The sequence below is a fragment of the Ptychodera flava genome, chromosome 7 (assembly GCF_041260155.1).
Source record: "Ptychodera flava strain L36383 chromosome 7, AS_Pfla_20210202, whole genome shotgun sequence".
NCBI lineage: Eukaryota > Metazoa > Hemichordata > Enteropneusta > Ptychoderidae > Ptychodera > Ptychodera flava.
In genome coordinates, this window is record NC_091934.1 from 21,269,164 (window position 1) to 21,296,357 (window position 27,194).

General features: G+C 38.2%; 2 protein-coding genes across 2 annotated transcripts; both read left to right on the plus strand.

Moving 5' to 3' along the window:
- Positions 1-3,574: 3,574 nt before the first annotated feature.
- On the plus strand, positions 3,575-14,086 carry LOC139136164 (transmembrane protein 26-like). Its single transcript, XM_070703914.1, has 3 exons — positions 3,575-4,070; positions 12,605-12,779; positions 12,937-14,086. Exons 1-3 carry the CDS (start codon positions 3,850-3,852, stop codon positions 13,138-13,140), a joined length of 600 nt encoding a protein of 199 aa, XP_070560015.1. The 5' UTR covers positions 3,575-3,849; the 3' UTR covers positions 13,141-14,086.
- Positions 14,087-20,567: 6,481 nt separating this feature from the next.
- On the plus strand, positions 20,568-25,113 carry LOC139136376 (lactadherin-like). The gene is made up of 5 exons (XM_070704101.1): positions 20,568-20,626; positions 21,221-21,447; positions 22,782-22,913; positions 23,718-24,016; positions 24,832-25,113. Exons 1-5 carry the CDS (start codon positions 20,568-20,570, stop codon positions 24,976-24,978), a joined length of 864 nt encoding a protein of 287 aa, XP_070560202.1. The 3' UTR covers positions 24,979-25,113.
- The last annotated feature ends 2,081 nt before the right edge of the window (positions 25,114-27,194 follow it).

Sequence of the window (27,194 nt, forward strand, 5' to 3'; positions counted from 1 at the left end):
TATCACATGTTGCATTGAGGAATATTCGATTCTAACTTTAAGTTTCTCATATATCGCTATTGGACCAATGCCAATTATTTAAATAAAGATTTAGACAGTGTCCCTTGAAAATAATGATATCTGCGGAACTGAAGGCTCCTACAAAAGTGACTACAGGCAGTTTTATTTTAAGTAGATAAAGATTAATGATATTGTCATCAGTATTTTCATGCTGGAAACCCTCCGTTGATACTCAACAAATTCTACACATGTCAGCCACATCATATTCCAATTACGACAGCCATACGCCTAAAGTAATTTATCGTCACTGAGATTTGCTACTTCCTCTTGTGCAAGTCATGGCGTCTCTGCTACCATGCCATTTGCCTTAATTGACACGATGTCGTTGCCTCAAGACTGTGCTACTTTTTACGAGCAAGGGTGTTTGCAAAATGGTCAATGTAGGCTCAGAGTTAGAGGGAAGGGAAAAGGGGCAAGCGACGCATGGCATATTTCTCGAGCAAACAAAAATGAAATATTATCCTGAGCTAGTTTACATCACGAACTTCACAGTCGTCGTCAAATTTCCTTTTCCAAACTAAGTTTACATGGTCGACACTTGAAAATAGCTTGAAGTAGGCCTAAAACCACAGAGAAACTGCAAATGACGAACGAATTCGAACAAAATAAGATGCCGCCATCAAGAAGGCTCTATAGTTACATAAGATTGTATGAATCCTCAATACTTTGACATTTGTCGACATTTTCTTCTTCTATTCTTATATGTTGCCACTATGTCAGCAAATCACCTGGCAATAAATTTAGCCCTCTGCACCCCTCTGTCAAATCCCCACCAAATCGAAAGCGACAATCTAGCAATAGATAAATCTAGTATTAGACTGAAAACAGAAATACCGAAATACTGAATGAATATTATCAAAGGGAACCAGTAGTCGGAACTGCGCCTGTGCGAGTTTCTTGTTTACAAACAATGTATTTCGTACACAATATCTAGGTGCACCCCATCATCATAGCTGCAACATTTAAATTATTATGTAAATGGATTGTGTGTGTGATAGTGTATAAAAAAGTGCTCGTGCATACATTGAAGGTAGAGAAGATAAGTATTCATCTTATCTAAAGCTTAGACTTTGAAATCTTGGTAAGTCTTAACTCTGGAAAACAGACATTGCCAACACTAACGACTATGTCTTTACACTATCATATACATTCTCTTCCCTGTACATGTATTAGAATAGGGCGTCCTGATAGCCTGTTCACTTCGAAAACGGGAACGGGGATTTCTCTGCTTTGTAAAATGGGCGCAGAAACTTTACAGAAGTGTAATCGAGCCTGAACCTCACTGAACGCGGCATCTTACACAACAGACTTTGGTGATTTTGTTGAGAAAACGGGTAAATACTTACTGCCGCTACCACTGCTTCTGCTGTCAGCCATTTTGTTTTACGCCATTACATCAAAATATGTTCAAAGCTATCGTTTTAGATGGCCAAACTTACGGATTCTATTCCACCAACTATCGTTTCCCTACCACAGCTATCCTGCACGGTGTCAAAGCTATCGTTTTCATTCAAAGCTACACTTTCTTAGGTACCCCTGACCATGTTAAAATTTAGCCGTTCCTAACATGGAAAGGGGAGATCTGGCTAAATATAGAGTTTATTGGGTCACGCCAGGTCACACAAGTAATAATGCACCACTACATGGTCATAATTTTACTTTAGTTAAATTAATACGTCGTTAATCATAAATCAATAAAATAAATAGTACCAGTGAATCATGCTTTAAATAAAAAAGTGTGCGCTACTGTAAATTAATTTGAGATACAAGTAGAATTAATTTTAGCACATAAAATTAATTTGAAGGCATTAACTTAATTCGATGAATGCATAATAAGTTAGTACTATACTATATAACACTTATTTGGGATGACTGCATGAAATAAAATTAAAAATGCTTGAAAAATTATTTCTGGTCTATAAAAAATTAATTCTAACACACTAAAATTAACGGAAAGCATAATTTTGACCAGAATGGCCCCAATATACATTATCGTTATTATTCTTCTTAGCTGGAGGCAAAGAAATTACAAATATTATTATAGAACAAATGTTAAAATTTGTTACTTACAAATCAATAAAATAAATAAAAAACTGAATTATGTTTTAAATTTTTAAAAAAACTGTGGTTACCACAATGTTTACCATGGCAAAATAAAACAAAAATGAGCATGGAGTTCATGCTTTGATAAATACACTTAGAAGAGCATTTGCATAGTAACTGGGATTACTTTTAATGGTATTTGGAAAAAAATTGAAATTTTAAAATGCAAATAGGTTACTATGGAAACATAGGTTAGTGAAAATGGATATCATATTTTGTCTTTCTAAGCCAAATAAGTCTTTAGTGTAATATTCTGAGGATTGCTGGATTTTTACACTGGAAATTTTGTCTTTCCAACCCAAAATATCCCTTTGATATAAAACATTCTGTTGATCACTGGAATTTAGGTGGAATCTTTGAAAAACTGGTAATTTTTACTCCTGAATGGTTGCCATGGAAACATCCCACATTAAAATGAGTGTGATTTCTTTTGATGCCAACCAGAAAAACCCTTATGATCAATTTTTTATGTCAATCAATAGTTCTTTAATAGGAATTAGGGAAAAAGTAACATTTTAAACCCCAAAATAGTTACCATGGCAACTTGAAAAATTAAAATGAGTCTGGTTTTTGGGTCTCTGACCCGGACTCCCCCACTAGATAATGTTCATATCAATCAAAGTAACTTTTCATGGGATATTAGAAAAACTGAAATTTTCAACCCCTAAAATGGTTACCATGGAAACATGGGGCAGTGAAATCGATATCATATTTGGTCTTTTCGACCCAAAATACCCTTATGGTGAAATTTTCACGGAAATTTAACCTATTATTATTCGCGTTATTATTTCTATATAATACTTTATTAATTATTTTTATTATTACTCTTTATTTATAGAGGGTAATCTGAGTTACAAATGAATTGTAATTTACATCAGAGCCCTCGTCAAGAAAGCAACAAATTAATACAGAGTAATTAATTATACATCAACAGAAAAAAAGAAAAGATAAAACGAAAGCATCTAATCCAGTGATGAACCCTCATTAATGAATTTTTAAAAAAGAAAATTGCGCAATTGAGATTTGAGCTGCGATAGTCTTCGGATGGAAATAGGAAAATTATTCCAAATCGTTGTGGCTCGATAAATGACCGATCTCTGTCCAGTAGCTGTTTTGAAAATTCCTGTTACTACGCACTACGGGTATTAATATTACTCACGTCAGAGATCTAACGGAACTGGTTTAAGTAATCAGGTACAAGCCCATTCAAGATTTTAAAAGTTAACGTTTATTGAACTATTTAGGGAGAGTGAGTGACGTGGATGCAAGGCATGGTAGGTTTACGTCATTTTTTACTCTTCTAAGAATGACACCGATCCTATTAACCTTAAAATAGGCGATGACTGAATAGACATAATTCACATATTCAACAACCCAACACTTTGCAACAGTCCCTGTGGGGGCGTTTCTTAACTATAACGACTGGGTCAATATTGAGTATCTTCAATCTTTTGCGCTGTTAAATCCATTTGTCTGACTCCGCCTCCACAAAAAAACAATTTATCTGGAACACGCTAAATTAGCAAACACCGTCATACCGGTCCCGAAAGTGGTGATGTCGGCTGTTCTCTGTAAGCCTTGCCGGCGCAGTAGGACACCCAACCAACACCCAACTTGTCCACACTACCCGGCGAACTGACTTCAGTACGTGTCTTCATCAGTATCTCGTGATCAGCGTATTTCGAGATGCCGTCAGTAGCAGCGATCGTCCTGCCGTCACTAGCTGTCCTCCTGAAGGGAATCTTCGCCAGGACTCTCTATACAGTCCACGGATTCCTCTGTGTGTGGAGACTGACCGACGTGAAGAGTGACCCCACCTATTGGCTGGCAACTGTGCCCGTCTTACTATTACCTATAGAAATGGTCATCACAGTGGCCGTCAACAAAACTAAAGGAGAATGGAAATGGTATGTGCAAAAGCTTTCTCATTTATCTGACCGAGAAAAGAGTGCAACGAATGCGATGTTTCATTGGAAGTGAATGTGTCCTGCAGCTAGAACATCGTTCCCTTCACAGCGTACAGTGACAGAAATCGTAATCCTCTTTCTTGACGTAAAAGTGGAAAATTTAAAATAACTTTCATGTCATAGTACGGTCTTCGAAGGCCTGATCGTTGTGGTGCAACCATTGTTCCATGTGTGTAATTGTGCCGCTACTTATCCAATACAATTTCGCATTGCTATATTTTCCGTTACATTTCAATTCGTTGAAACATCCCAACAGTACTGCTAATCGTCTCTTATCAGACGCATGTCACTTTGAAAGGGCAGTGTGTGAGCGGAGCTGAGAAGCAAGTAAGTCCTCGATTTTGAGCGCAGGAGCTCGTAGAAATGTCAGTCGCCAGGGTTAGGGGTGTCAAACGCACCAGCAAGGTATAACAGAAGAAAGGGGAGAAACTCTCAAAAGCCGCGTTCAGAGGTGATCCGTGAAACTAGTGGACACTTTATATTCAAGTATTCGAAAACAAACAGAAGGAAAAACAAACTTGAATTTTCATTTGTAAACGAACAGGTCGGAAAGGTGGACTTCCCATGAATACGTGGTACGTGTTCAACACACCTTGGTCACGTTTCGGAGGTGTGTTTATACTCTTCTTATATACTCTTCTTATGCTGGCCCGGCAAAAACCACGTTGGTCCAACTTGCAACTGCGTTCTTGAAATGTGTATTTCCTATCAGTTTTTTTTTTCAATAACAAAACAAGACAGGTTTTACATACGATGCAAGTTTTAGAGCGATATATCATGTACCATTCGGTTGTGTGCTCGACAATACAAGCGGGGTTGTCGGTTGGTGACTGCAACCGTGCCTGCAGATTTTATACACCGTGGTATTTTGCTTTGAATTTTTCAATTGACCCTGTGCTAAGTTAAAACAAAAAAAGGAGAGTCGAGTATTCTCTGCAAATCAAGAATCATTTCGAACACGAACGATTCGGATATCTTGATCTCAACGTTACTAAGCTACGTAGCCCGGATGTTATTCTCGGAAACAAGACGCGAACATTAGTCTAAGCCCGATTTTGCGTGGTAGCTAGGAAACCGGCTTTTCTTTCTCAGAAAGCATGCAATGTACTGCATACATGCTTGTGATCTTTTGGCCTGAGACTTTCGCCCTCTCGACCATAAACGTCAGTGAGCTACCACCAATATGATAATTCAGTGCCGTGAATTTGTGTATATTTTGATACATTAATCTATCAATCCTTATACTCAACTACCTAACGCATCAAACAAGGGTCAGTGAAGGGTCGTAGTCAGGCTCCGCGAGTAGACATAATCGATTATCGTCGCAGAATGTTTTTAGCAGGTTTCAAGACTAAGGGAGTCGTCATTATTTACGACCATGGGAGTCGAGGAATGTGAGGGGAATCACTCAAAAAAATTGAAAACTTTAAGGGGAGGTTACTCAAAATTTGGATAGGAAGAAGGGGTTACTCAATTTTTGGTGCAAAATAAATTGAAACACCTCTCAAATTGCACCATTGCACACATCAATTTCTCCAAATTTTCGATGCGAGAGGGGGACACCCCCTCTCGTGCTCTCCCCTTCGGATGGTCTTTAGTAAAAAACAAATTGAAATCGCCGCTCAGAATGCACCAGACTGCACCATTGCACACATCAATTACTCAAATTTTTCACAGGATCTAGGACAAAACTGAACTGTTGTGAATTCATCATTTATTATCACAGAAATATATTTTTAATTGACTCCAGGCTTTTCATTGGAAGCTGGAAGCTGGAGAAATGACACAAGAAGGTCACAGATTTTCCATTCCTGCATGTTCTTTGGTCTTCAATCTCTGGCAAACTGAGAACTGTTTTTTTTAACATGTATTGTCATTGTTTGGTTGTTGAATATTGTGACTCAAACACTGATCATGCAAAAATGTCATAAAAATACAGTGTCTAATGTGATTTTCAAACAATTTTCTTGAGTGCAAAATAAATTGAAATAGTCCGTGGGCTGGAGGGGCCCACCGTGCACTCCCATAGACCTACTACATTGGTATTGTTTTTGTTGTTTAGGATCAGCTGAACTAGAAAAAAGATGTTAACATTGGATATTCTGGGATGTATTACCTCTCTGGGCGGTTTTTGATTTGCGTGTACCGCGAAAAATGGCGAAAAATGGGTAGGGGTATGGGGTACTATATCCTCCCCTACATTAAGTAAACTGGCTTGAAATAGCCAAACCTTACATTTTTGGAAATTTAAGATACTGCTCTTTCTGAGAAACACCAACTTTAGCAAAATAAATTTGTGTACATAGAATAGGACGACTTTAAAATGATTTTTTTTGACAATTTTGAAATTGTTTACCCCAAATACCATGTATATATTGTGATTTACTTTTTATTAAGCAAATTTGACAGCTTTTTGTGCTTAAATTATTTATTGCGACATATTAAACAAGAACCAAAGTGTTAACATTAGATATTTAACAATACACTACTTCTCTGTAGTCAATTTGAATTGCGTGTATCTGTATGGGGTGTGCAAAAGCTAGGGGTAGGGGTACAACATTCTTTCCTTGATGAAGTAAACTGGCTTGAAATGCCATATACCTTATAGTTTTAGAAAGCTTAGATACCATTCTTTCTAAATGAATAAGTTTTTAGTAAAAAATATGACGTCATAGTTTTGGATAACTTTAAATCGATTTTTTCTGGTAATTCAGTATTTTTAGCCGGAAGAAAATATGATAACTATGGTTTCCTTCCAATGATGCAAATCAAACAGATTTATGGATGTTATTAACCAAATGCAATGTGCTAAAGAAGGACAAAAATGTCAAAATTTGGTACTTACCATGCAGTATTGTCTGTAGTCACTAACCTTGCAAGTTTTGCTATACTGGTATATCGTGAATGAGCATTTTATTGGTATGCAATGAACTAATGCACAGCTTTAAAAAGAAGGCTTTAAAACGCGCCCACATAGTCATATTGTCATTTTCTCCTTAAAGTAAATAGACTGTTGATGATTGTCTATTTTTATAAATTTACTTTTTAAATATTTTTCTATAAAATAATTTTGATAAGACATATTTGGAAAATTTTCTATTTCTCCTTGTCTTACTGGTTTTGTTTTATTCAAGTGACTGATTTATCGTCTTTGCTATCGCCTAAACATCCCCGTTTTCGTTCGAAAGACTGTGACATCAACATCTTCCCAACGTATAGATCGGCCGCGCTTCCAATCTGTCTTTGCAAAACGTCTCGTCTTGCATGTTAATTGTAAGTCAGAAACGAATAATGTTAACTTAGCATAGTAGGCCTATATTGGTCAAATTAGGATGGATATTGAAGATGAAAACTTTTGCCGACTTGCCAGTTCTTGTGCAACGAGCGGCGAAGTTTCTCCCCGCAAACGTTGACCGACTGTCGTCAAAAGGACATAGATTGTTACATCCGTGTTTATAAAGAGCTTGACCCCCGAATCATATATCTAAAAGCAACTTAGGTATTTTGTTTACCCGTATCGATCATGTGAGCTTAAATTAAACAATCTGAAGGTTGGCTTCCGGTCTGACGGACCACATCAGGTCACTGACTCCTTGGCTTCGAACAGCGTTCTGCAGCCCCAAGAAGCAACCGACGAACCCATAAATTGAACTGTCCCCATTTCATCGTGTTAGAAACTGCTAGCGTTCGTAAAATTGGGAAGTGTCTATTATGAAGAAGGTTTCTGTGCACGGCTTTTGTAAGTTTCTCCCCTTTCGCATCCTGCTGGTGCGTTCAGGTTAGTAATTTACCCTTGCTTGCTTTGGCGCATTAGGCAATCAAACACATTAGATAATAGACGCAACACAGTGACAAAACTTCGCGTAGAATTGTCAAAGGACAATACAAGGCACAGGGAAGGAAAAAAAGAAATCATTACAAAACTAGTGCTAACATAAGACCAAGACACCAAAGACTGGCAGTATTCTTCATTGGCAATACATATCATAGTCAAACGTATTAAAATGAAATAAACAATTTCAAGGAGAAACCTGAGATGAGACCAAGACACCTCTATCCCCGCCCCCACCCCGGGGACGGACATATAAGCGATCCCCTATGATTGTACAAGATTTAATAACTCTTATTGGAGTCAAAGATTGAGTTAAAGCTGTATTTTGTTTTGTTCCCTTGACAACCCAAAAAGAAAAAAATGAATTTAACAAAGTGACTTTAATTGGTTCCTTTAAGTCAACAAACTATATACATCGATTATCGACATCGAGTGGATACCGATTACCGAAATCGAGATCGATTGTCATAACTTTGTCTGATTTTGTTCAAGTTATCGATTGCTATATGTAAGAATAAAGAACGAATAATTTCTTTCTTTTTACCATCACGTGATTAAACTTTCTTTTACCATCACGTGATTAAATACGGGTTCAAGCCGTCTTCTCTTCGGACGATAGAATGTTAGAAGCATGGACATCAATTTATGTACCTGTCTGCCTGTCCCGGACAAGTGAAATTTGGCCTGGGACAAGTAGTTTTGAAAAGTACTTGTCCAAGTGGACAGGTAGGTTTTTTCAGCCTGCAACCAGTATTTCAACCTATTGACCACAGCAAATATTCATAAGTTTAAATTTATATACCTTTTACAATTTTGAAAATCATTATTTGGATATTTACCTGTCAGAAAAAAGTAAAAGAAAGTTCGATAATATCTAATCACTGTTTACAGGAGGCAGCCATATTGATTTATCTAAGGTCACGTCTCAAATCTCTTAGATTGGGAGATTCTCAGAGCTATCTCGACACCGAGGGCGCTGTTACGCCAGTTTGCATATGATACAGGCATGAGTTTGTTGAATTGAATTGAAATTAGTATAGTTTCTTAGAATAAATTATGCCATTTTGGACAGGTACTTTTCTCACTGGGACAGGTACTTTTTATTTTGACTTGTCCAGTGGACAGGTGGTTGAAAAAAAGTATTTCGAGCCCTGATATAATATATTATATATATATATATATATATATATATATATATATATATATATATATATATATATATATATATATATATATATATATATATATATATATATATATATATATATATATATTTTTATATATATATAATATATATATATATATATATATATATATATATATATATATATATATATATATATATATATATATATATATATATATATATATATATATATATATATATATATATATAAAGCCTAAGACGGTGTTTGGTCATATCAAAAGGAAGGCAGATGTGTTAGTCTAGTAGTCAAGGGAGAGAAAAGAGAAATACCGTTTTAGAATTAAGAAAAGATAAAAAAAGAGAGCACAGCTTTTGATAAATTGTGACCGTTTGTAACTTTAAGGTAGTCCACCTAAAACCCCTGACCCGAGGTTTTTCTACACAGTGTAGGCAAGATGGGATGGAAGTTGTCTATGGTCGACTATTTTTTAGACATCTTTCAATTAGTCAAACAACATAAGCAACTGCTCGTTTGCAACAATATTGGTGAAAAGGGGGTCAAAAGAGAGCGATAATGTCCCTTTAAGGAAAGTTTGAGCAAAAGTTTAAGTCTTTTACTTTCGAGGCGCGAACTAGAAAAGCATTACATCCTGCACACCTCTGAAATGTCAATCAAACTCACCGAACAGCAGAGCGGTATTGTCATGTTATAGTAGATTGTACAGACTGGTAAATCGTATATGCAATCGAGCAGAAAACGAGAAACCTGGGTTTTTTTTTCTTTAAAAAACTGTAATTATTTTTGTTCCATTAAACGAATACTTTTAATTATGATTATCACTAAGATATCTTGGAAATGCAAAAGTATTAGCTTTCGAGTCATAATGCGCGGCACAATATGCAGCCCTTTCATTTACAAAATACGCGTAGTTCCCGCATGAAAACAACTAATTTCCACTCATGCATTGCGGTGTATTATGGAATTTATCCCGTATTTTGCCCACTCAGATGACTTGTGGATAATCATATGACCTCTCAGAACAGGGTATGTTCAACGCCGTACTTTAGCCACCATTTTGAACGTTGTTTACGTGTGCGAGCTTGGTACAGTCGACGTTGTTGTCGTCAGCATTGAGCGTCGTATTTCTCCAATGAGTCTAACAGAGGCAGGTATTATCACCTAAAAAATCGACTCTGTTATTAATTGTGGACAAAACGCCTGGCCTTGATTATTTCGTGGACATTGTACATAAATATCTTTCTATCGATGAGTGTTGACAGCTGAGTTGAACAGTGCAGATGAGTTCAGTCTCAGTATGAGTACTGCTGGCAGCGGAAATGCCAGTGTACGCCATGACAACGAATACACGGACTCGAAGAAACTATGGTAAACAGTAATAGGCCTATTACAGAGACGGATAGTACGAATGATGAAATGGTCGATGAATTTTTCAGTATTAAAGCTCATATCGTTTGTCGTACTGTCTTTGATGTGATGACTTGTTAAGATTTCAAGAATCACACTTGGACACGCTGTAGTGTAAGCACACAAAATGTGTAATCCTGTCGCCAGCATGCACTTCAGTCCGGACTTACAGTCATGTGTTTTATCTAATGCAGCTAGACAAATTGTAATGTTTTAACATACTTTGAAAATTAGAATGAGAAAAAATATTTGAAATAAAGAACAAAGATACTGGGAAATTATCAAAAGAAAAAGCTACTGTCCTTTTTAGCGAGAGCTGGTTATATTTTTCTTAGTTTCTCAGTTTGTCTTTGAAATAGTGTAGTTGCTGGCAATGTTCCACACTTTTCAATATTGTTTATTTATGTTTATAAGTTTAATTTTGAAAAGGACAGCCCTGCAATATGACAGAAATACAATACATTATATTCAATATTGAAAACAACTTATGCAATGGCAGGAAAACCTGAATAATTAGCTCTATATAAGTATTTGTAATCAACATTGCTGAAGCCAAGCTTACTCATTACATATGCAAATTATGCATACATATGCAAATTAGGCCTGACCTTACCCTAAAAACTTAATCAAATGAAAATTAAAGCGTCATAGTATAATATTATGATAAAAAGTCAAAAGTGATCATGGCTCTAAATGAATTCTAGCTGGACTAAAGTTCATTCAACTATTTTGAGCACACATGATCACACACATATACGTCACAGGCTGTGTTGGAAAGCTGTACGCCAGGTGTCGCAACATGATTTTGAGAATACAGAGCAAAAACAGAGAGAACCGACTGCTTGAGGATACATGAAGTTACAGCTAAAGGAGCTGACTGAAAAGAAGAATTTACTACTAGGGTAATTTTGCAGTTTTAAGGCAGAATGCGGCTCAGAGACAGATACTTGGACCTTAAGAATTTACGGTATTGTTCTGGTTCACCGCTTGCGGCGGATTATTTTGAAGGTTTCGGACAAACTAAAGTTTTCACAGTCCTAGTTTTGTGAAAATCGAAATTGAATTGTCTGTCCCATAAAGTTAACACAGGATTGCGTTCATTTTTAATGTCAAATATTGGTTAATGCGGGCAATTTTTTTTTCTGGTACTAAAACTTGCACGGTGATCCCTGATTTTATTTTTGCTTACGTAAGAGCAATATTTAAAGTTTCCTAGGGGGAGGTTTGAAAAAAAAACGTTTGGGTGTTACAGTTTTGAGGCGTATAAGCTTACTACCTAAATACATCAATCGCAAGACCCAAAAAATATAAGATGAAAAGTATGCATTGAGGGTGTTATTTCTTCGAGACAACTGTATATCGCTGACATCATTGACCTTTCACAGATAGAAATTGTGACGGCTATCACACTTACTAGGTCTTATGGACGTGCAAACGTTAAGGGTACAACCCTGTCAGCAATGAAGAGATAAATTTATTCTCAGCAAGTAGTGTCAAGAAAATAAACTTCCCTTTTTAAAGTAATCTGACTAAAAAAGGTTCGCTTCAAGACATGATGAGGGTCATATTAACCTCACTGCGCTTTCACAATGGTCTGTGGTTTTGCCAGGAGAGGTCAACACCCTCACTGTCATAATGTATATTTCCTGTGGACACCTAACGTTTCGTCATCCTTTTTCACCTCTGTGTACGTTCTGTTCAGAAGCAGACGAGGTGTCTGTTCGACCACTTTTCCAGCAAGTTTCGAGATGCAGAACAATATGAACGATATCACAAACAGTGCAAGGTTACCAATCGTGCACGTGCTAGCTGCTGTTTCGCTATCCATATTATGCGAATGGGTGATTTTTACAGTGAACTGTTTCCACGTTCGACCGCTTTTGCTTGATTTCCGCGCGACAGCATGGGTAAACTCATACATGTAATCGTTGACCCGGATTTTTTTTTGCAGTAGCGAAGATTTCGATTACAGAAGCTAATTTTAGTCCAAAACCTTGAGATGAAAGTAACCCTTTTTTGTCTGCCCTGCATTAATTCTCGGCTCTTTTCATCCTTGTCAATTTCCATAGGTTTTGCCCAAGTGTATTTCTTTGCCTAGCTACAAGCGTTTCAGCGATATACATATTGGAAATAGAACTGATGAATCAGAGAATAGATTATACAGAGACCAAGAACTTAACTTCATGTGACGTTGAGAGTGGAGATGTACACACGAATTCAACACGATTATCCGACATTCATGGAGTAAGTATATTTTATAAAGTGTCTTAATTATAATGAAGAGTGTTCTAAATGCGTATATTCAATCAAAAGTATTGATGAACGATCCTTTAAAATTATCGGAAGTTTTCGGGAAAGATTCTGTTTCTGATACCAGATCTCTCTGTGATTTGTGTTTCAGTTACGAATCCCATTATCACTGAGAGACGACTATTGGGTCCTCGCTCTGGAACAATTTTTGGTGTGCATGATAATCGTTGGTCGCTGGTTCCTACCCAAGGGCGACATGACACGAGAGCAGCTGTCAACTTTGCTCTTGGTGTACATCGGCATAGCTTCGACATCCTGGAGTTTGTACGGGAGGGACTCAAGGAACCGGAGGTGAAATGCCACGCGACCCTCGTGTACGTCATTTTGAGCATTGGTCGGTCAGTATGCTGCAGTTTGCGGTAGTCCTGACAGCGAGCGGCGAACGGAACGATATCAAGACTAAGAGGTGTTGCCCCTGGAATGCAGAAATCAGGGAAATTCTCATCACGTCGTTCATGCAAGACGCGCCATTCTTGATTGTTAGGCTGGTACTTTTGATTCACTACGAAGTTGTCAGCAACATGATGCTGTTCTTCACGTGTAGAACACGGTGATGTTGATGTTGCAAAGCTACCGACTGATTGTCATCATTGCGGAGGAACGGAAGAGCGTTACTCCGGCGAATGGAGACGTTGAAGATACGAACAGGGACATGGCTCTCGAGGATCTTGTTACAGACTAAACTTTCTATGGCTTATTGGTATTGTGAACGAGACGGCTAAACTTTCTGTGTAAGGGTTAATGATCATTACGAATTTTCTTTCATCTTGGTGAAAACTCCGTTGTCAGGAACATTCAATGTTTTACGTCATCGATACCTAAATATCAAGGATACAGGTAGAAACTTGTATTAATGACATCTGTTGTCAAGGCAGTAGAGTGAATTCGTATAATCAATACCTAAATTCCAGACAGAATCCTGGGACGATTACATAAGGGAAATGTTGTATAACGATGATGTCACTTATGCAGATCATGTAAAATTTTATATGATCGATGCCCAATCAGAGAAAGTTTAGTAATGTATTTCTTGAAGGGACGAATGTTTTAATTATTTTATCCAATTTAAGAAATACTAGTTGATTAGTGATTGGAGGATTATCTAATTTAATCTAATTAGGATGCTATGATTTCTTTTTTAAAAAAAGGATCATCACCCACTATCTTCAGTCGGAGGTAGCTGGGCATCTCTGATGTGTAAACTTTACACTTCAGTAATAAACCACCATCAGTTGACATCCAACCAGTTTGTGATTCTCTATTCTGTCAAAGATCTCGACGTACCTGTCAACAGCGTGTACACTCACCTTACCAACGAGATACGACATAACAATGTCACAAACGACGAACAAAGGGTTGCTAAACTCAAGGCGCCGCGTGTCTGAATCACCAATAAGTATGATGAATACATTTGGTGACAGTCTAAACGGGACTGTTATCGAGAGTGATACTGTCTTACAGAGATATTTGTTCCCATAACCTTTAAACCCTCGAATTTAAGTTTGTACATTGTGTAGACCTGTCATGCTGTTCCTGAAAATTGACTTTATAAGTCAGATATTATAATCAAGTAAAACTAATTTCATTCAGTCAACTGCTTAAGACAAAGCGAAGGGAGTTATAATGGGAACGGTGTATATTGAGCGAAGAAAAAATTAGCGGGGTCGTGTAGGTATGCTGTGATCCCTGAATTTTCTGAATTTGAATGATTCATTTGAATCTTTAAAAAAGAACCACACCAAGCCCGGGCAAGATTCGACCATGGTCTCGCACATGTGAACGAAGTTAAACTTGCATTCGAACGGCTAGCGTGTAGCGGGCAAGAGTCGAGGGCAATAGCAAATCGAACCATGTTTTATAACTTTTTTTGAATGCTATCACTTCATTGAAATCACAGGTCTCGACTAAATGACATTCGCAGTCATCAAATTCAAACCGAATGAATAAAATAATTGAATAGCAGCATTGTGTGTGACGAAAAGGAATAGCATTATGTAAGTTGTAAAAGTGCGTCGTTTTCACGTACTTGATAGAAAGCAAATGGCACTTTAGCAATCAACCTAAGTTGGTATGTCTATTCGAAATGGAATTTAACGGGAAAAATGAAGGGGTGCAATACCTGTTATAATTATGGACATGTTTTGAACGGTACAGTATAAATGCGTGAAATGATAACATGTATTCAGTATTTCGTTTTTAGCCGAATAGATTTATTTATTACACCTCACCTATGTACTGATCTCGTGATTGGCTAAAACTCCGCAACGTGACAAGTACTGATCTCGTGATTGGCTAAAACTCCGCAACGTGACATTCCAAAAAAGATATAAAACATGATTCGATTTGCTATAATATTGCCCTCGACTGTTTGGCCGCGAAATCTCTCAGATTTCCAACTCTTGCAGATTGAGTTGATTCATCTATTACCGCCTAGCTGATAACTGATCCTAACAGTTTAGTCATATACAGTCTTTCCTCATAAAATGTAATTTAAAAAAAGTTTATAACCACATCGATTTTACTGTTGTACCACATGGAAATTAATATTGTTCTTGTCATTTTTTCGATACACTAAAATGCAATTGGTTGTAAGCTCAACAGAGGACTTACAAGAGGGCAGACTTGACTAAAATGCCAGAGGGTCGCAAAATCGCGATTATACGTTACCGTTCAAAACATGTCCGTAACAGCTATCCCTACATTTTTCCTGTTAAATTCCATTTCGTATTCTAGGTTTCCAAAGCCTTTTGAAAAAGACAGGTTTGTTATCCTATGAGCCGGGTTTGCATAGACCCCACGGCCTATGTGGGTTGAGGTTGGGAAGCTACACATCGCAAGAGTGCAACTCTTAGTGAATGGCCCAACCTAGTGAAATTACCTTCCGCCATTCTTGCTGTTCACGCACGTTGCTTTGCTGCACAGGCCCTATTGCAAGTGGATGGGGGTGACCACATTCAATTCCTTCTTTCCATTTATACCAAGTCAAATTTACAATACATGATTGTGGCTTTCAATAACTGAGAATTTATATCAAACACCACAGCGGACAGTCTTAAAAATTGGAGCTATCTCAGTGCTTGATAAGCTTTGGAGAGACCAGCCGTACATTGTTATGACAACAGAGGTAGAGCCCCAAAAGCAACGCATGTTCATAGATATGCTGTTTCTGAATATACGGATTATTATTATTATTATTATTATTATTATTATTATTATTATTACTCTCTATTTATAGAGGGTAATCTGAGTTACAAATGAATTGTAATTTACATCAGAGCCCTCGTCAAGAAAGCAACGAATTAATATAAAGTAAATAATAATACATCAACAGAAAAAAGAAAAGATACAATGAAAGCATCTAATCCAGTGATGAACCCTCATTAATGGATTTTTGAAAAAGGAAATTGCGCAATTGAGATTTGAACTGTGATAGTCTTTCAACACTTCGGATTGAAATAGGAATATTATTCCAAATCGTTGTGGCTCGATAAATGAACGATCTCTGTCCAGTAGCTGTTTTAAAAATTGGAGTGTATAAATTCCTGTCACTAGAACTACGGGTATTAATATTACTCATGTCAGAGATATAACGGAATTTTGGTTTAAGTAATCAGGTGCAAGCCCATTCAAGATTTTAAAGGTCATTACAGTAATGAAATAATCAATTCGAAAGTCAATGGGTAGCCAATGAAGGCTAGAGAAAAGTGTACGTGTAGAAACTGTAATGTCAACACCCAAAATAACCTTGGCCGCTCTCTTTTGAAGCCTGTAAATTCTTTGTAAATTACTCTGTGTGGCGTTTCCCCATACAGTACAGTAATAATCGAAAACAGAAAGAAAAGTGGCATTGTAAACTAAAATAAGGACACTATAAGGAGTTAAAGGACGCAGCCTTTGCAAGACTATATAATTTCTTACACAACTTATTTACATGATTATCCCAACTTAGAGTACTGTCAATCTCAATATCGAGAAGGTTGTGACTGAAAATATTTGAAATCTTACAGTTGTTTATGCATACATTGATTATCGCATTTTACTTTTAAATTTTTGACCTTTGGGTTTGACGCTACAATCATACTCTTTGTCTTTGTTGTATTGATTGACATCGCATCGTTGTTAACCCAGGTGGAGATAGGTAGCACATCGTCCTGACTTGTTTTATTTATAGAGGGTATTCTGAGTTACACATGAATTGTAATTTACATCAGAGCCCTCGTCAAGAAAGCAACAAATTAATACAAAGTAAATAATTATACATCAACGGAAAAAAGAAAAGATACAACGAAATTGTTTATAAACCAAGTTTCCAGGTATATCAAATAAGGGTTAAGTGTGATGACAAAAGTGGTTATGAGACCATGTTTTGATCAAGGGGGAAGAGGGGGTATTTTGGTTTGAAGTGGGCTGGTCGTTGATATGTACATAACACTTTGCTCTGGGGTGGAAAATTGTCTGCCTTCGTCTACCACACAATTGGTTATAGTGTGACTAGTTACGCCAGTATGCCGGATGTTCCGTGTTTGCAGTATATTGATGACAGGATGGTGCCCTCTGAGATTTCCTGCTATTGTATCATATAGAGCCAATAAGTGGACTGGCCGTGAGTTCTCGGAAGCTGTTGCTCTCATTCAAGTTCTCCTTAGTTTATGTATAAAGACGGGATATTTCATCTCTTCAGAGAAAAAGTGTCCTGCATCCTGTCCGCCGGTCACTGATACTATGAGGTTATCACGAGAATACCGCAAAGGCAATCTGATTAAAATCAGATGTAAGAGTACGGCGACGTCTTCTTATGCGTACGCGGTATTCTCTCGCTGTCGCCTCTCACTACAGAGGCGACAGCGAGAGAATACCGCGTACGCACAAGAAGACGTCGCTGTACTCTACATCTGATTTTAATCAGATTGCCGCAAAGGATGCATTCGGACATTGGCGCAGCGTTCGCGTTGGGCGATGCGCGGCGCCAATGTCCGAGTGCATCCTTTGCGGTATTTTCGTGATAACCTTATTATTATACATCTTACATTCCTGACAGCGGCATCGAATTTTCAGATTAGTGACCGCGCGTTTTCATGATATGTCAACAATTTTCCTTCCAATTTTATCGCGCCAATATGGAACGCTATCTCGGACGCACTTCTGCAAGTTTTGGAGTGTGTGCGCTACACACGTACGTACGGTACAGAGCGCACGAGACATGTTCGATGGGTCCCTTGAAACCGTTCAACAATGAACGCGCAAATACAGCCGCAGGGGATCGGGCGCCAGGAAACCGTTCGTGTTACGGAACGGGCGTTCAGTATGGCTTTGTTAGCGCACGCAAAATTCTATTGTTCTCGATGGTAGATGTATAATAATATTAGATATGATGTAAATACGGAAAATCAGGCTTTTATCATTCCCGATCATGAAAAACGCGTCTCCCGGAGGTGGTTAATTTTGCCCTATCGAAACCGACTGTTCCACTCGCCCTTTTACAAGAAAACATGAGCAAGTGTGTTTCATTTTCGTTGGCGATCCCGTGTGCACGCTTAAATGTAGGACGGGTCGCCCTCGCCGTGTCAAAGCTGCAGACTTCTGCAAAGAATTAAGTACGTGTTAAAGGGCTTCTTCGAGACGAATGGACATCCTGGTTTTAGGAAATGCAACATTTTTCAGGTGGCGTCAAGAAAGTCATACCGTTTTATGTAAGGGAAGAAGCTCCTCGGGGACAGACATTCGGACTCTCGGACTTTTTACGATTTTTTTTTCTAACCTTCCACTTGTGGGATTCATTTTAAAGCTCTTGGTGTACGAAAGCGGTAGATCGGAAAAAGAATTTGAAAAGTTTGAGAGTCAAAATATCTGTCCCTGAGGCGCATTGTACCTTAAGGTGTAATACTCGCTTGAATCTGTTACACGTTATTAAAGTCTGAACATAGTTTGGCAGATAAACCTTCTAGGAAACTTTCATTATCGGATGCTATGCGTCCCGGTGATATTTGGGATAAGATAGCCATGGCCAATAAATCAAACCTACACAAGGAAGGCGAAACTCGTTTCCTCTTTCCCACAACCCGGATGCGTATAGGTGTCATTCCGCCGATAGCGTGTAGTGTTACCAAAATTGCAAACAAAGGGGATTTGGAGTCGTGCTCACACCGACAGGCAATGGATACCGCCCACATAAGTTGCCATGTGACCATTTTGTAGCTAGCTAGTAATGTAACAACCGTCAGAATGACGCCCGTTAGGGGAGCCGTCATTACTCACGACCGGGCGGGAGGTCGGAGGAATAGCATCGAAAACTCCGAAATTTCGAGTAATTTCCCTGCCAACCATGATGAATTTGAGTACCCCCCTCTCTAACACAGAGTACCCCCCTCTCTAACACAGAAATTTTGACTGAACTCCCTCTTAGAAAAGTTAAATATCAATACATGTATTTGTAACATTTACAAAATATATAGTAAAGACCTTTCAAATCCTGGTGAACCCTGCTAGATTATTGTTTAATTTGAATGGGTATCATGACAGGGTTTTCACTAAGATATCTGACTGGGCAGAATTTTAAAGTACGGGGGAGAACACGCGAGAGGCTAAGGGGGAAAGTGTCAGAGGGGAACAGGGATTTAACATATTTGAAATTTTGAACGAATAATTGGGATTTTCTTTGATAGGCATTGTGGTATGTTTTCAACACGTTGTGATTTGTACATATTTAGAACACACCTTTGTGAGTGTGTCATAATCGTTAAAAAAATGAAAGAGCGCTTTTACTTCTGGAATAAAGACGAATAATAAATGTACTACTTGTACTAAATGTATTACCTTGTATTCATTCTTGCATTTGAACGTCCGCATGTTAAGGTGAGAGTGACTTAATATAGAATGCTAATTTTGGAGTTTTTCTTGAGGATTTGGAGGAGAACTTGACTTGTCGGGGGCCTTTTAATGGATTGGATTGGCAAATGGATTGGATTGCGGATACGCGACCCAAATCCTCGACCCAATCCTATAACTGTAGGTAATTCTTGAGCCATTACAAGGTTTTAAATAACCGCAAATTTAAATACCGCAAATTTCTGACAGGAGACATTTTTAGCAGAGGCTTTATAGGGGACAGGGATCATCATAATGATGTCCTTTAAACAAACCTAGAACGGGTCTGAAATACTGTGAAAGGCTAACTTTATTGCAAATCCAGACTAAAATTTGATTGGGGTTCTCAGAAGCTACTGATCATTGTTTCAACAACTCTGCATGATTATGTATTTCTCCAGCGATAATTCTTGTGGATTTCGAAAAAATAACGATAACGTCGACATGTTCTTATTGACCCTGGCGACATCATCAATGCTGATATCAAGGGCGCACGTTGGTTGGGTAGTCTGCTTGACCGATCGATCGTCCGCTCGATCGCGTACTCGTCGCTCTACCCTGCACCGCCACTCCCAACAAGTCCTTGCTAATAAAAGTGGCAGAGGACAGTGCAACGATCTCGCGATCGGTTGATCGAGCAGACGATCGATCGATCAAGCAGACGACTAGCCCACAAGCATGTCTCTTGATTTTAAAAATAGATAGATAGGTAGATACATACATACATACATACATACATACAACATACATACACACACATACACACACAAACATAAATACACCCTCATCAATGAACGGTTGCAGAGATTGAAGACATCGCCCTAAGCACGCCACCAGTATGGGCAGAGCAGGGTAACCATGGCAACCTGGGTACCTATCCGGCTGGATCTACCATATCATTATACATCAACGCAAGGGTAATAATTGTTATTTTTTTATAATTTCAAAACTCATACGCCATTGTTCTTTATGACCTTGAAATCTCCTTAAAGGGCATTGAACACCAACACTTTTTCCAAAAGTGAACATCTAAGTGCATTAAGGTAGAACGCGCCTCGAAGACAGATATTTGGACTCTCAAACTTTTACAATTCTTTTCTGATATACAAATTGTGGGGGTTACGTTTAAAGCTGTTGGTGTAGGAAAACTTTCCACCGGCTTAGTTTTTCGAAATTCGATTTTTTTTCCTCCATAGAGTTAACACAGGGATGGCGGCCATTTTGAAATTTCAAATCGGTAAATCTTGGCTCACTTGTTTCTCTAGTACCAAAGTTTTCACGGTGACCCTGATTTTATTCTTGATTTTGAAAGAGAATGGTTAAAAGATTCCTTAAGGAAAGTTTAGGCAAAAGTTTAAGTCTTTCATTTTCGGGGCGAGTACTACCTTAAACCCCACCTTCTCACTGTGATAGTATCACGTAACGAGTGCGTGCGAATAAACTCAACAGATAAAAGGTGCCAACTCTACAGAAAACCAATCTGTAAGTTAAAATACTGCTGTGACATGCAGATCAAGCTTCATCGACAACGTAACCTCTCTTATTCAGGACCCTGACGGTGGGAGTGTCACTTACAGTAAGATATCTGGCAGTTTGCCCGACGGGGACACCTTGAATACAAACTCTGGCAGGCTGTATGGAATAGCGCCCTCCATCGACGCTTCGTTTTCCTTCGGTATCCGAGCTTTGGACCAGCACGGAAAGTATGCGGACGCCGCCTTTAGCCTGGACATCAGAGGTAGGGACAATTTAATCGAAATAAGGTTTGCAGCTTCTTTACTGCAACTTTTGTGAACATTGCATCTGTTTTCATTCCCTTTGTAAAATTCAGTTTCTTATTCTAACCTGTAAATCATATGATGTCCTTGGTGCTCAACTTGTCATAGATAAATATAAAGTTATACGTCGTTTACACCTGAATTTAAGCATTCAATCGTCAACAATAACACAATGAAACAGTGATTTTTTAATTATTGTTGTTACCCCTTATGATGAAATGAGCCGCGGGGACAAATATTTGGACTCTCAAACTTTTACAGTATTTTTTCCGCCTATCACTTGTGGAGGTTCAAGGAGCAATTGAAGTTTTCACCACCCTACTTTTGTGAAAATTCAATTTTCCCCATAGAGTCCACACTGGAATAGCAGCCATTTGGAATTTCAATTTTTCTGTAAATATTGGTTAATTTGTCGTTTGAGTTCCAAACTTCGCACTTTGACCCCTGATTGTTATTCTTGACTATGAAAGAGAATGGCTGAAAGATTGTTAATTTCCTTGAGGAAAGTTTGAGCAAAAGTTTAAGTCTTTCAATTTCGAGGTACGCCCTACCTCAAAGTTAATTCAGACCTGTCGACTCTGAGAGTGTGTATCTTTTAAAACAAAGCGCATGTGATCATAATCATGCGATCGCAATCATGTGATCATAATCATGTGATCATTATCATGTGCCTACATTGTTAACGCTTTGTTTGGTTCTTCTTTGTGTTTCGCTGTTTTTGAGATGTCTAGTTAAAGTAGTTTATTTAAAACAATTTAGAAATGGCTGATACGGTGTCAAATGGAAAGGGCCATGAACTTTTCCATTGGTATTTCTGTAAATTTTCGTACGTTCTCGTTCAACCTTTGTTTCTTAATGGAGCATTCAGAGATAAAATAGGCTTCATTAATATTTAGGAGTAACAAATTGCTCTTTGTAATCGTTGTATATACATATTACTTTATTTCATTTTAATTTTAACATTCCTTTGAGTTTCTTAAGTTATTAATTAAGACCCACGCGAATCAAGAGTCACTTTACGAAGTTTCTAATTAGAGACACAAATTTCAAAATAGCCGCTATTCCCTGTGTAAACATTATGTGGAAATTAACAAAAACGATACTTCATTTAAACCTCAGCTCAACAGAAGAGTAACGAAGTATTGTAAAAAGTTGGCCGTCTTTAAATATCTTTCCTAGGTGCATTAATTTCAGATTCACGGCTACTGATTAAAATATGAATACAGCCAGATGATAATAAATATTACTCTGCCTGAAATTCTGATCGGATAATTTTGATGTTTGTGCCCTTTAGACTTGACAGTAGGGTGTGAGGATGACGACTACTGTCTGAATGGTGGAAATTGTTCAACTATCGATGACTATCCACACTCCTTGAAGTCATGTGATTGTCCATCTCCGTATGGAGGACAACGCTGTGAAGTTTGTGAGTTGATTAAATTGCCACAACTGGAATGTAAAATTTTGGTATTGCAAATGTTTTTACAAAGAAGGACGTTTGCCTACATTTTGAGGCATCGACTCAAATTTTTCAATTGAAATTTGGTGACATGTGTTGTACAAAAGAGATATTTGAGACAGGAGTTCGACTATTACAAATCAAATTGATAAAGTTTACAAAAGAGGAAACTGGCTTAAAAACAGATTACAGTACAATACGTAAGAGCTTATAAATAACCGCATCATGACAATGCACAGTTTTGTAACCTATGCTACAACACGTTTGTTCTAAAATCTGCTAATGTCTTTGACATCGTTTCGTTTCGTTTTTTGCATCTGTAGTCTGCTACAGTTTGTTTTTGACTGTACAGCAACGAGATTGAACAGAGCTATAGAGCGTCTTTGACGGGTTCACAAACTGTAATAAATAATTGATTTAGAACTCATTGAGAAAAAACTATTCAACAGATATGATTGATAAAAATAAGAAAGAATACTCATGAAGTTGCCTTAATAAGACAATAACCTCATCTGTAGCAATAAAATTTGATTTGCTTCCATGGATAATTATCAATTGCCTACCCTAAAATTACTTAATATTAATTTTTCGAAGAAGAGGTAGTGAGATTTTGGACCAGTATACAAGGTGTGTGCGTCAGCACTGTGTAGAACGAAAACAGTGAATTACTGTCGTCCTGATTTGACATCCAAGAGTGGATGAGGTGGACAGGATACGTAACTCAGTGTGTGTAACTAGTATATGCTGACGCCTTCCGTTTTCCATCTTCAGCATGTGTTGACAATGAGATTGGTCTTTCCAATCGTTCTGTGGTCAGAGACTCCCAGTTCACCGGTTACAATACAGTGGACGGTTACGTTCCGCAGAATGGACGTCTGTACAACAGCGGCTACTGGCGTGGAACGGGAAACAGTGCCTACCTACAGATTGTATTCGAAGGCCTGTACACAGTGTTCGCAGTCGCGACGCAGGGACGTACATACGGATCCTATGGAGTCCGGAACTTCAGACTTTACCACAGCTTGAATGGTGACACCTTCGAATATTACACAGAGTATAACATGCCTAGGGTAATTAAGCGTGTTTTGTGTTACTTTCGATAAACAGGTCCTTTGGATGGTGTTAGAAAAAGTACGGTGCTTTATGCACTTTTTGTGACGATGCACAGCTAGTAATAAGCAATGTTGGATCCCAAAACAAAGGTTTTTCCCAAAGTACGCGTTTTGGTGAATACATCATATGCTTGTCGTAAATGCCGGCATTCTCGCCTTTTCTCCGACTGCCAACTGGATGCCTTAAGGTATAATGTGCCTCGGGGACTCTCAAATTTGTATAATTTATTTTCTGATAACACTTGTTGGGGCTCATTTTAAATTTGTTGGATTAAAAAATAAAACATTTTCATAGTCTTAATTTGTCAAAAAATCGGATTGTTGTTCTTTCCCCATAGCGTTAATACAGGGATGGCGACCATTTGGAATTTAAAATATTGCTGAATTCGCGTTTGTTTCTCACGTACCAAACTTTGCACGGTGACCCTGATATTCATCCTAGATGTTATGAAATAATTGTTGAAAGTTTCATTGAGGAGAGTTTGAGCAAAAGTTTCAGACTTTCACGCGTATAAAGTGAGATAACGTGTACTTGTTTGGTAGTCTGCTGAACTCTTCCGCGTATTAGATAAGTTGAACCAATTATATTTCCTGAGATACTGACTATGGTAATAATTACTGTAAAAATGTGATTTTTTTAGGTCTGTGCTATTCATTTAAAGTCGTGTTAATTTTATGTGACCCTGAAGTTAAATTGTACGCCTTTTTTTTCGAATCGCGATATGCAGATATGTGGCCATTCGTCTCGATTTATCTCCTCCTTCTATTCGCAGACATTCTCCAACACGGGAGGCAACTACGTCAAGAAGAACACGCTGGCCTCTCCAACAACCATGAGAGCAATACGGTTCTACGTAGTGACCTACAGTGGCAGAGCTTCCCTTCGTGCTGAAGTCTATGGCTGCGAAGTGAACGAATAGGTAACGCCCCAATGTAATGACGTCATGTTTGACTTTCCGTTGTGTATCCTTTTGCTCTTTGCGTCGATGTAGGTCTGTAGTTTAAAGGTATAAGTTCACCTGTTCCAATTTTGCCACAGTTACCAAGGAAAGAGAAAATCTAACCAATCACAGATTTTAAGCGGGTGGCCGCTTGTTTAAAACAGCTCCCTCACATGGGCGTTTTGAATACCAAGGAATGCCCCTTTGACCATATATGGGCATATTTAGATTACATGTGACTGTATACCTTTAAAGCAGAAACGGGAAAGATCGAAATCGTAACGTTTTATTCGTATTCAGTCTGTCACAGTATGTGGTCAAGCTGTAGCTCAGTGATCACTCCGTTGCAATTGAGAAAGACACTTGGTTATGAAAGACAGTGGTTTAAAATTTTCTTGAGAAAGATATGAAACAGAGTTCAACTTTTTAAAGTATTTCAAAATCCCGAAGGCTACACAAGGAAGCAAATAAGAATGAGTTTTCAACTAAGGCTAAGAAAAATAAAAAGTTTGTTTCTCATCCTTCAATTCAGACCCGCTTCGTCAACCTTTTTTCAGCTCATGAGGAAATATATGGAAACGCAAAAATACGCGACGATAGTGCATAACACAGTGCTGTATAAAACAGAACTGTAAACAAAATAACTGAGACTAATTAACATTCTATGGCGTTGAATGCCTGCCAAAATTAAGCTATGACATTTGTAATTACGACATGCTTTCGCAATTACGACATGTCATGATGAGATGCAAAATGCTAATATTTGGACATGCAGACTTGACATTCGTAATTACGACATGCCATGATGAGGTACAAAATGCGAAAATTTGGACATGCAGACTTGACATTTGTAATTCCGACATGCCATGATGAGGTACAAATGCGAAAATTTGGACATGCAGACTTGACATTCGTAATTACGGCATGCCATGATGAGGTACAAAATGCGAAAATTTGGACATGCGGACTTGACATTCTTACATGAAGAATGCGAGAATTTGCTATGGGGACATTCAGTGCCGAGTTACATTTGATCATGCGCAATGAAGATCCGCGATACAACATACGGACATGCCATTAAGCGATGCAAAATGCAGACATGCCATTCTGCGATGCAAAATGCGGACATGCCATTATGCGTGTGCGATGCAGAATGCCGACATAAAACAGTACTGTAAACAAAATAACTGAGACTAACATTCTATGGTGTTGAATGCCTGCCAAAATTAAGCTATTACATTTGTAATTACGACATGCCTTTCGCAATTACGACATGCCATGATGAGATGCAAAATGCGAATATTTGGACATGCAGACCTGACATGAGGAGTAGAAGCTTTGAATTAGGCTACCTTTTCCAGCAAACTAGGGGGTCACCTTATATCCACAATGCACCGGTGTATTCGCAAACATGGTCGGCCTCGAATAAGTTATGGATTTATAGAGTACGATCCTTGGAAATTGTTTCCAATTTTTTGGACGTGATTGTAGTCCCATTCTCATCCGTGAAACGGGCCTTTTTAAACCGAGTCCGTATCTTTGTAAATTCAACTTCTCCATGGCAGTAGGTACTTGCAACGCACTGCGTTGTCGCTCATCGACCTCACTTGTAGCAGCTCTAGGGCTCGGAGTTCATAACTCGACGCCATGTTTGCAATAGACAGATGCATTGTGGATATAAGGTGACCCCTAGCTTGCTGGAAAAGGTAGCCTAATTCAAAGTTTCTACTCCTCATGTCAGCATTCTTAATCGCATAATGGCATGTCCGCATTTTGCACCGCAGAATGGCATGTCTGCATTTTGCATCGCATAATGGCATGTCTGCATATTGTATCGTGGGTCTTCATTGCGCATGATCAAATGTAACTCGGCATTGAATGTCCCCATAGCAAATTCTCGCATTCTTCATGTAAGAATAATAGAATCCCACACCCCAACGGGTTGGGATGGAATGTCTCACACGAGTTGGGGAATTCTGTCTCACACGAGCCGAAGGCGAGTGTGAGACAGAATTCCCCAACGAGTGTGAGACATTCCATCCCAACCCATTGGGGTGTGGGATTATTTTTCTCACGTCCCTCCAATATCTTTAGAAAAATGCACTTTATTGTGGTACTTTTATACTATTAAAAAACAGCACCCGATTGCTCTTGTTTCATTTGTATCATTCCGCACAGAAAAATGAAGTTCCTTT

What these genes read in the sequence shown, in the direction of transcription:
- LOC139136164 (XM_070703914.1), top strand. Translation starts at nt 3,850, where the DNA reads ATGCCGTCAGTAGCAGCGATCGTCCTGCCGTCACTAGCTGTCCTCCTG. An exon ending in ACTAAAGGAGAATGGAAATG is followed by an intron (nt 4,071 to 12,604) that starts GTATGTGCAAAA and finishes CAATTTCCATAG; the next exon opens with GTTTTGCCCAAGTGTATTTC. An exon ending in GATTATCCGACATTCATGGA is followed by an intron (nt 12,780 to 12,936) that starts GTAAGTATATTT and finishes TTTGTGTTTCAG; the next exon opens with TTACGAATCCCATTATCACT.
- LOC139136376 (XM_070704101.1), top strand. Translation starts at nt 20,568, where the DNA reads ATGGCAACCTGGGTACCTATCCGGCTGGATCTACCATATCATTATACA. An exon ending in CTTTAGCCTGGACATCAGAG is followed by an intron (nt 21,448 to 22,781) that starts GTAGGGACAATT and finishes TGTGCCCTTTAG; the next exon opens with ACTTGACAGTAGGGTGTGAG. An exon ending in CAGAGTATAACATGCCTAGG is followed by an intron (nt 24,017 to 24,831) that starts GTAATTAAGCGT and finishes TTCTATTCGCAG; the next exon opens with ACATTCTCCAACACGGGAGG.